We start from the raw sequence: 12,391 nt of genomic DNA, 5'->3' as shown, positions 1-12,391 counted from the left end.
TGAAACCATCAGATTGGGGGAGGGGGAGAATAAGTAGTCCCAGACTCTTTCTATTCAGTATGTTTAACTTTTTATTCCCTCCATCTGATTAACTAGTGGTCCATCAGTTCCAAATAAGTATTCCTCATTGCCTATTCCGCCATTCCCTCACTCCAAGGCTTGGAGAACGGGCAGAAAGTTTAATCGGAAGCATTAATGAGGAAACGAGTTTTCAGGTCCTAAATCCATTTTTGAATTTCAAGTAGAATATGAATTACATGAATTTAACTCCTGTATTAAAACTTCTACATTCTCGTTCTATTCTTAAACATACTCTGAATTAAGTTTAGTAGCACTAAAACTTTCATCACTCAGGTTCAAATTTATGAAGAGGATTCTGTGGTATGAATAAGATTTGTCTTTTTCCTTAGCGAATATGCAAAGTACATATATTCAGAAATGAAAAATAGAAAAAACAGTGAAATCTCAAAAGAATTTCATAAAAATAAGAAATGACAAACGGAAGTACTTTCATTCTAATCATTAAAACAAATGGACATAGGTAATTTCATTAGCAAGAGAAGTTTAGATTTCATATTTTCTGAAAGGTAATTTTTTTCCAAGATTGCAAAAACAAGAAATTCCAATTTGCATCAGTAGGTGGCAGAAAATCACACACAACAGAACTAATAATTTTGCCTTCCCCTTTTCACATGACCAATGAAACCACTGAGCTACTTCAAAAGATCAAAGCTTGTGATGGCAATTACCACATAGGTCTTAAATCAGGGAAGTCGAGGAAATAGCGTTAACTCCAAGATGGGACTAATTCACCTGGGGTGGGAGGCGAGGTCATATGATAAATATTCAGAAAAGCCTTCCTTTCAGACATGTAATTTTATAACTCCAAATGTTATGATGAAATCAGGGCATGCAGGGGGCACCTGGGTGGCTCAGTTGGTTAAGCGACTGCCTTCAGCTCAAGTCATGATCCTGGAGTCCCGAGATCGAGTCCCTCATCGGGCTCCCTGCTCGGCGGGGAGTCTGCTTCTCCCTCTGACCCTCCCCCCTCTCATGCTCTATCTCATTGTCTCTCTCAAATAAATAAATAAAATCTAAAAAAAAAAAAAGAAAGAAAGAAATCAGCCCGTGCAAATGGAAGTATGCCATAGAGCTAACGGCCTGCACATCAAAGAGGCACATAGGTATCTATGTGCCTTCCACAGATGCCCTCATGTATTTTAATGCTTTCAGCATACAAAGTTTATCTTGGCAGTAAGCTAACTGCTCTTTCTTTTCCGCCAAAGAAACTCTTTCAGGGTTCTGACTTCACAACAAACAACAGCCATATATACTTTTAAAGAGATTTCCTTCAAATGAGTTGGTTTAAGACCATGTCAGGTAATAATAATAATAATGATAATAGTACATAATTACATAGTGCCTAGTCTATTGAACAGTTTGGGGTAATTTTGAAGCCTAAAATATCCTAATTCCCAAGTCTGTCAGTGAAGTAAGTCAGGCGTATGTGGGGGGGAGTACTATAAAATGGGGTAATGGCCAGAATGCCTAGAAAACATTGTAGGCCCTTCAAATGGAGAAAAACCCTAGGGCCGGGGTACTGAAACATCATCATGAGAGATCAGCAGAACAATGATTTTAAGTTGAAATATTAAACAGAACTCAAGGTTCACCATATTTAAGTTTCAATTTATTAAACTTAAATAAGTTACTTGAATCCTAAGGAAATTTTTTACATCGTTAATATCGAAGTACTTCAAAAGGAAACTGAACATATTCAGAAAATAAGTAAGTTTGGAATGCCTGAAGTCATCTCCTTAGCTAAATGCTCAAGGGGTTTCAGTATTCAAAAGTTACGTAATTTGTAATTTTTTAAAAATGTATAAATAAGAACCCAAAACTTCTAAGCTGAACTTGAAGCTTAAGAATTACATATTAAAAGCAGTAACTTAAAGTTGACTCTGAATGTGAACAAATGAAGTCTCTGAACAGTATTTTCTTCACACACAAACACCCAATAGTTAAATACTAGTGCCCCCTTCGTACTGGGTATGAAGAGGAAGAGGTTCTGCCTCTGGCACGATGCTGGGCCACGGCAAGTCCTCGGTCACACATCTGCCACGGCTGTTCTTGCTGAGAATTGACGGCGTCACTGCTGTTGGTACTAAAGCATTATGCTCCCTATGGGACCATCTTGCCTAGATCTCTAGGCGTGGGTTTAAGTCAAGAGAGCCCATGTCACTCAAGAGCAAACCAACACAGCCTTCGCATTAAGACACGATTTAGATCGGTTTTACTTCACGTAACAGTTTTAAAACAATATTCTTTACTTTCAGAATAGAAGGGAGTTACCTCAAAATCTAAAAACATAGTAAATTATTATCACCTCTAATCATGCCAAGACTATTCACTGATTGCCTGTGGAACCAGACTGATTTTCATTGCAGGTATACCTATCCAATGATACACAACTTTCTAGGTGCTTAATTAATTTAAATGAAATGTTTTAAAGTCTACTTCGATAGTAACAATACTGAGACATTTCACTTACTTATAACCCCATGCAGTTATTCCTAATATGAGGGCCAGCACTAAGACGGTGCCAGCGATTATGCCTATTATGATATTGGTACCAGCGACACCTATGGGGGGAAACAGAAAACAATGAAGATCAGTGTATATAATTGAAATTTTGAGACAAAATTCTTTCGGGAACATTATTCCCCATATTTGTAATCACCACACTAACAAAATTATTTGTTTTACAAAGTGGGCGTTTTTTCCCTTTAAATCTTAATCTTAGAGAACACTTCTTTAATTTAATTTTCTTGAGCTACACTTGACATAAGGTTGTATTTGTTTCAGGCGTACAACATAATGATTTGATATCCATACATACTGGGAAGTAAAAAAGTGGGTGTTTTTTTAAAGGGACGAAAAATCAAGCATTACTTAGCAATCCAAATCAACTGTTTGTTTACGTAATTCTTTGTCTGCATTCCCTTTTCATTCTTGTCCCAGTATATTTTGCACAGTTTTATTTCCCACGTAATTTTCTGAAAAATAAGATGAGGTCGCTTAACTACTAAAAGGAAGAGTAAAAAATAAAAAACAAAGGGAGAGCGACTCTACCATATTGCCATAGCACTCTCTGGATAGGAACGTGTAAAAATCCATGTTCCTTTTGACCCTGACCTCTTGCTCAGGAATTCCAGAAATGTGACTGTCCATATCCTTCCATCCTGACCACTAACGCAAGGTCCTTATCGCCCTCGGTTGTACGTGTGATATTTTGTCTCTCAAATGTAAGCTCCTTGCGGAGAAAATGTGTCTACGGATTTATATAATGAGTGCTCAGGTGCTCAAACAATGGGCTTATAGTTCCCAGCTGTTAATGGTGGCTGTGGGATCCTAGAGAAGGAAAGAAGCCAGAGGAAAAGAGAGTGTGTGGCGAGCCAGAGACTGGTGCTTGCCAGGCACGAGAGCCAGGCGGTAGCAGACCGGCAGAGGGCCAAGGCGAGGCCAGTGCTCAGGACTCGGTAATGGCACTGTGTGTCAGCATCTGCTGTCAGGAAGGCAGAGGTGGAATCCTTAGGGGGATCATAGCAGTGTGAGTGACCCCATAAGTCAAAGGCTCGGGCAAGAGACTCAAGGGAGGGCCCAGGAGCAGAAAAGGCAGATCGGAGGCCTGGCTGCTTTGCTGATAATGATTTATACCAGATGCTTAAATCACCCAGATCTGTTTCACTCAGAGCAGCTCAGGTCTCTCTTGGTCTGCTACACTCCCGAAGCATCTTTCTAAATGTCAACAGTTTGTAATCACGGGCAACTAGGGCAGATCGCAAATCCCCATTACAGAAGCGGCCGCCCCCCTGTATGGGAGGCCTCGGTAAGTCGTGTCCTACGGCAGGGCATCCGAGGAAACCAGAACGGCCCACCCTGCGCACATCCTCTGTGGGATGGGGGGATGCAGATGCCAGAGGACCCACTGGGGCACTGGGGTTTTCCTACTCTAGGGCCTAGCACATCTGCCTTTTCTTCTTTTTCTTCCAGCAATTTTTACAGGGATCAATAAACTTGGAGGCTTAGCCTGGTTATTTCTAAGTAATGATATGACTTCTGACAATTCACTTAAATCCAGGGACCTGAATAGCCTCATTTCTGCATTCACTGCTGAAAAAAGCTCCATACTACCCTTGCTAAGACTGAGGACACCAGAATCTTCATCATTCTCTGAATTTCCTTGCTAAAGTCATCGTGGCTAAGATTTTTAACCTGTCTGGATGATTACAATGAACAGGAAGATGAATGGACTTCAGGATTTGAACATTAATTAACACTCAATCATGAAAAATGATAATATAGTTTAAAAGGGGACATCTACCTCCAAGGCATGTGTTCTTACAACTATCTGCATTTAATTTCTACCTCTCCATTTGGGCCACTGTAGCTTTTAGATCTGTACCTGTTGTTTCTTATCTATGTCCTTAATCCCCTTCTAGACACCTCGGCCAAGGTTACTACTTCTAGAATTATCTACAGTTCAGGCTACACAACTTGGGTTGAATGGAGATGGGATTCTATAATAAAAAAATATTAAAGCCAACAAGATATTTAAAAGTCAATTCTTCAGAGGTGCCTGGGTGGCTCAGTCGGTTAAGTGTCTGCCTTCGGCTCAGGTCATGATCCCAGGGTCCAGCCCCAGGTCAGGCTTCCTGCTTAGTGGGGAGCCTGCTTCTCCCTCTCCCTCTGCCCCTCCCACTCCCTGCTCGTGCTCTCTCTTGCATAAATAAATAAAATCTTTAAAAAATAACCCAGTTCTTCAAATTGCTTTTTTTCTATGTATTCAATCCCAAAATATAAAATTCTCTCCTTAAATTCAGAGAGTTAAGAAATAGGACTACTTTCTTCATTTAAAAGAAATGCTAGGGTTTGTTGTCACCACGCCCCAAAACAGAATACTTGAAAAATCTCAGTCTGATGTAGGACAAGATAAGGCTAAATCAGTAGACTAAGTTATATTCAATATTACACATGGAAATGGAAATGGAAAATATCAGTTTCATACTGTGGATCCCAGTTGTATATTATATTTGAGCTATAACAATAATCCAAATGAAACTCTCTGAAGAGCAGTTCTCTCTCGTTATGTATAAAAACTACGTAATGGCAGTAATCAAGTACCTACCATTGCCAGACAGAGTTATGCCAGTCTTTGCATCATCATTGTGAGGGAAGTATGTGCTGCAGTCTGCACCAATCCAGTGTCTGTTACAGACACACTTCAGCTCATTACTGCAAACCTGAAATCCAAAATCAGTCAAGAGTACAGGTCAACTCTCTGATACAGAAGCATGAAAAATAAGCACTAATTTCTAACTGTTATATGCCTAGAATTTGACGGTACTGAAAAATGATCAGTACTTTCTTCTAAAGACTAACTTCCTTATTTCTTTTTCAAGTACCTAAAATAATATTTTCTAGAGATCAGCAGTTAGACTCAAAGGGAATAATGAATTTTAACAGGGGAAATGAATACACAGTCTAAAAAGAAATCAATGAAATTATTGTTTTGAATTTCATTAACTTAAATTTTATAGGACGGAGTTTTAAAACTCAGCAGAAATACAATCATTTGCCAATTATCCAATATAAAAGTTTCTTCCAAAGAAACGGTCTTTATACCAAAGTTTTATTCATCCTTTAGGAAGCCTAAGAGATAAAGAGCAATCCAATGAAGAAGAGGGAAGGCCTGATTGGGCTAAGAAGAAAGTTTCACAAAGCTATAGCCCTGGCACCTCAACCCAAGCGACAGAGATGAACGACCTCCACGCCATGGAAACTGTGAAGCCCTCAAACAAAATGTAAGGAAAAATTTCACATAAAATGGCACCAAATTTTTAAAAACTCTAAGACAATAATCTATCTTCACTTATACGTACCGGAAACGGAATCTACACCTAGATCTGATACTTCAAAACAACTTTCAATGGAGTGGGAAGTGGGGGAGAATTCAGCTAGGTTTAAGATCAGAGAAGTTCTTCAGGGGGCAGGCTGTCAGTGGATAGCTTTCTGTCTTCTGTCTAATCTATGACATACATCCACATCTAAATGTAACTATAGGGGCGCCTGGGTGGCTCAGTCGTTAAGCGTCTGCCTTCGGCTTAGGTCATGATCTCAAGGTCCTGGGATCGAGCCCTGCATCAGGCTGCCCACTCAGCGGGAAGCCTGCTTCTCCCTCTCCCACTCCCCCTGCTTGTGTTCCCTCTCTCGCTGTGTCTCTCTCTCTCTGTCAAATAAATAAATAAAATCTTTAAAAAAATGTAACCATAAAATACGATTAAGAAAATGCAGATTTCAGATTAACAAATCTCTGCAGATTGACAAATATGTGGGAAGAAAAAGGTTGAGGTTTTTTATTGTTATGTTAATCACCATACATTACATCATTAGTTTTTGATGTAGTATTCCATGATTCATTGTTTGCGTATAACACCCAGTGCTCCATGCAGAATGTGCCCTCTTTAATACCCATCACCAGGCTAATCCTTGCCCCCACCCCCCTCCTCTCTAGAACCCTCAGTTTGTTTCTCAGAGTCCATCGTCTCTCATGGTTCATCTCCCCCTCTGATTTCCCCCCATTCATTCTTCCCCTCCTGCTATCTCCTTCTTTTTTTTTTCTTAACATATATTGCATTATTTGTTTCAGAGGTACAGATCTTCATTCTTCCCCTCTTGCTACCTTCTTCTTTTTTTTAAACATATAATGTATTATTTGTTTCAGAGGTACAGGTCTGTGATTCAACAGTCTCACACAATTTACAGCGCTCACCATAGCACATACCCTCCCCAGTGTCTATCACCCAGCCACCCCATCCCTCCCACCCCACCCCCCTCTAGAAACCTCAGTTGGTTTCTCAGAGTCCATAGTCTCTCATGGTTCGTCTCCCCCTCCGATTTCCCCCCCTTCATTTTTCCCTTCCTGCTATCTTCTTCCTTTTTTTTTTTTAACATATAATGTATTATTTGTTTCAGAGGTACAGATCTGAGATTCAACAGTCTTGCACAATTCACAGCGCTTACCAGAGCACATACCCTCCCCAGTGTCTATCACCCAGTCACCCCATCCCTCCCACCCCACCCCCCACTCCAGCAACCCTCAGTTTGTTTCCTGAGATTAAGAATTCCTCGTATCAGTGGAAAAAGGCTGAGGTTTAAAGTCAAAAGGCCTGGCTGTGAGTGCCCATTTCACCGCTGTCTTATCAATGGGTTTTAAGCAGGTCCAACTCTCAGTTTCCACATCGCACAACAGTGACACAGTGACAAGGACAGTGACACCAGTGACAAGGAATCACAAGAGAGTCCTAGCAAACATCTATCCGACACTCACTATGCCTCAGGCATTGTTATAAGTACTACATATAAGTTGCAAGTATTAACTAATTCTTTTTTTCTTTTTTTTTTTTAAAGATTTTATTTATTTGACAGAGAGAGACACAGCAAGAGAGGGAACACAAGCAGGGGGAGTGGGAGAGGGAGAAGCAGGCTTCCCGCTGAGCAGGGAGCCTGATGTGGGGCTCGATCCCAGGACCCTGGGATCATGACCTGAGCCGAAGGCAGACGCTTAACGACTGAGCCACCCAGGCGCCCCTTAACTCACTGATTCTTCACAACAATCCTGTAAAGCACACAATATTCTTCTTCTCATTTTAAAGGGGAATAAATTGAATCACACAGAGGCTAAATGAGTTGCCAAATCTCACTCAATTAGAAAGAAAGAGATGGGATTCAAACTCAGACTGTCTGATTCCAAGCCCATACTCTTAACTATACAATGTACAGTACATAGACAGTATCTACTGTATTCTCATTTCAATTTTTATTGTATATTTAGAGTTACTGTGAATTAAAAATATATAGGATATAATGTCTCTGTATTATGCATAATTACTGCAAGTGATTTGGATGATATTTGCCACCTGAATTACTTGTGTCTATCAATTTATTCATTCGTTAAACAAATATTTTATTAACAAAACTGTTTGGCCTCCGTGTTCTACACTTCTAGATGAAGAAGACATTGTTATCATTAGCATGAATGATCAAGAAGCAATTCCACTTTTTGCCCTATCCGCCCAAAAAAGCATTTCCCCTTAACATCTTCTCACTTACTCAAGAAAGAAGACTTAGTAGACCCCTTTGTAGGAGCAGAACTACTTACTATGTGCCTTCTCTATTTTCACTTGCCATAAGAACTCCTATCCTTTGGCAAAGAGTTACAGTTGGCAAGACCTCCCTAAGAAAATTCTTGGCATATCCCTGGAGGATCTACATGGAATGACCAGGATTGAAGGCTTACAATTTCAGGACAGGGATCCTTTACCTCAACTGGATAATATGACCAGCTCAAGCCAAGAATCTAGGTAGGGTTTAAAAAAAAAAAATCGTAGTGCAGGCCAAAAGAAAAAGAAGTAAAAATTATTTTATTAGTATAGGAATTCCTAACAGAAAATGACCAAACTGTGATCACTATTGGGGCATGTTTATCTAACTTATAAACTTACTTATATAGGACCTACATTATCAGATATGTGACTGAAAAAATAGAATTTAGTCTTTTAAACAATGCTATTCTTTCTATTCATCTGTGATAAACATTTCTCTGACTTATTCAGTTTTTATTTCTAGGAGTTATCCTTGACTGATACACGCTTGGTGTGGCTACAGCAACTATTTATGACCTGTTCTAATTGCTCAGTGACTAGACCATACCAGTTGTTAAATATTGTGGCCAATGCCCTTTTCTACACCCTTTTTAAAGTCCCATTAGAGTTTATTAAAACTTCTCTCCCGGGGCGCCTGGGTGGCTCAGTCGTTAAGCGTCTGCCTTCGGCTCAGGTCATGATCTCAGGGTCCTGGGATTGAGCCCTGCATCAGGCTCCCTGCTCCGCGGGAAGCCTGCTTCTCCCTCTCACACTCCCCCTGCTTGTGTTCCCTCTCTCGCCGTCTCTCTCTGTCAAGGGAAAAAAAAAAAAAAACAAAAAAAACTTCTCTCCCAGATCACTTGTAGAAAACCAGCATTATATTATATGAGATCACATTAACATAATGCAAAAGAAAAACGGAAGAATTTGATTAGGAAGATTATACTTTTTCTTATTCCCAGGCTTGCACAGATTACACAACAGAAATATTCCAACGACTATGACCAAAGAACTGTTTACAAGCCAGCTAGAAACATGGATAAGCACATTTTCGATTTTTACAAAATAAGCAGGTTAGGGTCATACCTGTTTCTGTGATATAAAAGAATAGAGGAGTTTCCCTATGGCAAGGTACTGAATACTTACTCCATTTCCTGAACAAACAGTGCCTTCTTTATTGCTTAAGCAAGTACTAAAGTTGAAGGAAGCCACAGGAAGACACCTGTGTTCTAAGCACATCATTTGGGGACCACAAGGTGTCCCATCTTCCACATAGCCAAGATCGACATCTTCTTCAAGCTTCACATGCCCACCACTAAAAACAGAGAGCAAAAAGAAAATAGGAGTCCATTAATTCACATTCATTTTGAGAATCTGCTTAAAAACTAAAAAGTGGGTTAAGTGTCTGACTCTTGAGTTCAGCTCGGGTCGTGACCTCAGGGTTGTGAGTTCGAGCCCTGCATCGGGCTCTGGGCTAAGTGTGGAGCCTGCTTGGGATTCTCTCTCTTCCTCTCCCTCTGCTCCTCCCCCTCTGCTAGAATGCACACACTCTCTCTCTCTCTCACTAAAAAACACTAAGCTAAACTAAAAAGTGGGCAATAATATTTTCTCTATTTTTCTATTTATTATCTAATAAAAACAAATAGCTTGTTTTTCAGAGTCCCTCTGATGAGGGTTCTAGAGGGGAGGGAGGTGGGAGGATGGGTTAGCCTGGTGATGGGTATTAAAGAGAGCACATTCTGCATGGAGCACTGGGTGTTATACACAAACAACGAATCATGGAACACTACATCAAAAACTAATGATGTAATGTATGGTGATTAACATAACAATAAAATTTTTTAAAAAAACAATAGCATAACCATTTCAACCTCTAAATGGAGAAAGCAACTAAATCTTTTGATCTGATTCTTTCAGAGATATGGACATATTTTAGGATTTAAACATAATTATTATAACAAGGGCCTGAATTGAAATAGCTTTATCATTTTGCCTTGGCTATCATGTACAAGTCAAGTGAGCCATTATTACTAGTATTTGGTTTGATAAGTGGGTAGGTCTCAAGATTTCAAACATGTTTCAAACAAGGACGAGAACTGGTCTGGGTTTACATTTCCCAAGAAGATTGCTAATTTAAAAATGGTAATTGAGAATTGGTATATTATTAACTTCACTACCTAAATGTTATATAGGAATAAATAAAACAGAACACGGTTAAAATGTAAATCCTTAATGTAGTCATATGATGCCACGTCAATGTCAGCACATAAATCTCCATTCTTTTTATTTATTTATTTTTATCAAAATGACACATGCATATAGTTTAAAGAGTCAAACAGACAAATCGTTTTTTTTTTTTAATGCAATAAAGTGGTTCAGTGCCCTCTCCTCCACCATATATCCCTCCTTGGAGGAAACCACTTTCTACTTTTAATTGATTCTTTTGTTATTTATGTACATATCTTTAATTAAGAGTTTGTATTACTGTTTTTTCATTTTTCCATTTCAGATACTACTAACTGACTCCTCTCTATGGAATTTGAAAATGTGTATCTTTCTCCTATCCTCCCATCATAAATTTTGTTTAATCAATACTCAAATCAATAATAAAAATGTACACTATTAGGACTATGTAAATGTTACTCAGTTGAGTGATACAGTATGCCATAATTAAACCTTTTCTTTTCCTGTACAACTTTTCATTTTCCCTCAGATTAGCAAGTCTCTTATTTGTTTGTTGTCTTTTTGCCTACTTTTCTAAGAATTTGTCACCAATACGAAACTAATCAAACTCTGTTGACCCCCAAATCCCCAAGATGTGCTGTCTGAGCATCAGTTCTTCTTCCTGCAGAAATCTCTCCTGGAGTTTCTATCTGGAATATACCCTCCTCCTGTCTGATCTGGCTGTCCGCTGTACCCTGTACGGCACTGAAGTATCTGGGATTTCCCCTCACCATTCACCGGAGGGTTGCCCTGACTCTTCACTCTACGTGGTGGGTATCTTGTTTCCTGTATGACCAGCCTTTCCCTTTCTTACCTTATGCTTTCATTTGAGTGGAACACAATTTCTAATAGCTTCCTGAAAAAGGGTAGGGGAGTACATTCGCGGGGAAACCTGCATATCTAAAAGTGTGTCCACTTTCTCCCTTCACACTTGATTGATATTTTGCCTGGGTACAGAACTTAGTTCAGGAATCATGTTTTCCATTGTATTCTGGCTCCCAGGGCTCCTGCTGATAGATCCTAAGCCTGATCTTTTTTTTCACCTCTCTGAAAACATTTGGGATTCTTTTCTTTGTCCTAAGGTCTGAAGTTGCATAATGATATGTTTAGATGTGCCTCGGAGTTCACTCACTGCACCTGCACTTGGTGAGCCTGTCAATGTAGACGCTCAACTCCATCCTTTGTAGACAATCTAAGTCACTAATTGATGATTTCTTCCCTGCTATTTTCCCTGTTCATCATTCCTATTCCAACTTGGTGAGGTTTTCTCTTTGTTCCACTCCTTTCTGCTTTTGCCCTACTTTCTGGGAGATAATTTCAACTACTGGGTTTAATCTCTACCTCCATATTTTTAATTTCCAACAGCATTTGTTTCTGTGAATGTTCTTCATTTGTTTAAAAAAATAGCACTCTATTCTTTTTCATGATAGAAGTATCTTATCTCGCATAAATATTGACAGGTGCCCTTTTTTCTGGTTGTTTTTATCTCTTTGTGTATGTGTGTTTGAGCCTTTCTTCACATGTCTGATAAACTGCTCATATTTGAGTTATCAGATAAATGATAGGAAATTTTAGGGCTTTCTGGCTGAACATCAATGAGGCTGGTCCACTTGCACACACCCTGGTATCAATATTGCCGGTCGTCCTTCAGCTCGGAAACCTGTTTATGTGTAGAATGTAAAGCTCAAAATCTTCCATGAGAGGGTGAGCAATCCCCAGTTTAGGTGAGTCAGGAAGTAATCTGTTGGCAGACTTTTCAACTATCTTTTCTATTTTAGCCCCTCCCTGTCCCTGAATCCTTTTACTCTGTCTTCCAGAAGCAGATGATGCTGCCAATTTTTGAGTCTTTGGGGAAATGACTTTATATACAAGGTTAGCTCTCCATTTTCCCCAATACTGACTTAGGAATTCAGCTTTCTTAGTTTTGACAATCATTTGCCACACATCCATATGCTCTCCACACT

The 12,391-nt window shown here is 39.5% G+C and overlaps 1 protein-coding gene across 11 annotated transcripts in view; it reads right to left on the bottom strand.

The window, feature by feature from the left end:
- ADAM22 (ADAM metallopeptidase domain 22) overlaps positions 1–12,391 on the bottom strand; it is a 226,598-nt gene that overhangs the window by 25,424 nt on the left and 188,783 nt on the right. For all 11 annotated transcript variants that reach the window (XM_035020508.1, XM_035020509.1, XM_035020501.1 and 8 more), the window contains exons 23-25: positions 9,351–9,519; positions 5,189–5,303; positions 2,552–2,642 (exon numbers count right to left, since the gene is read on the bottom strand). In XM_035020508.1, coding sequence (XP_034876399.1) covers positions 2,552–2,642; positions 5,189–5,303; positions 9,351–9,519 — 375 coding nt within the window. The remainder of the gene's footprint in view (positions 1–2,551; positions 2,643–5,188; positions 5,304–9,350; positions 9,520–12,391) is intronic.

This window comes from Mirounga leonina, unplaced genomic scaffold (assembly GCF_011800145.1).
Source record: "Mirounga leonina isolate KUSES-001 unplaced genomic scaffold, KU_Mleo_1.0 Mir_174, whole genome shotgun sequence".
Classification (NCBI taxonomy): domain Eukaryota; kingdom Metazoa; phylum Chordata; class Mammalia; order Carnivora; family Phocidae; genus Mirounga; species Mirounga leonina.
Note: the sequence above shows the minus strand (reverse complement) of the source record. Positions and strands in the feature narration are given on the sequence as shown.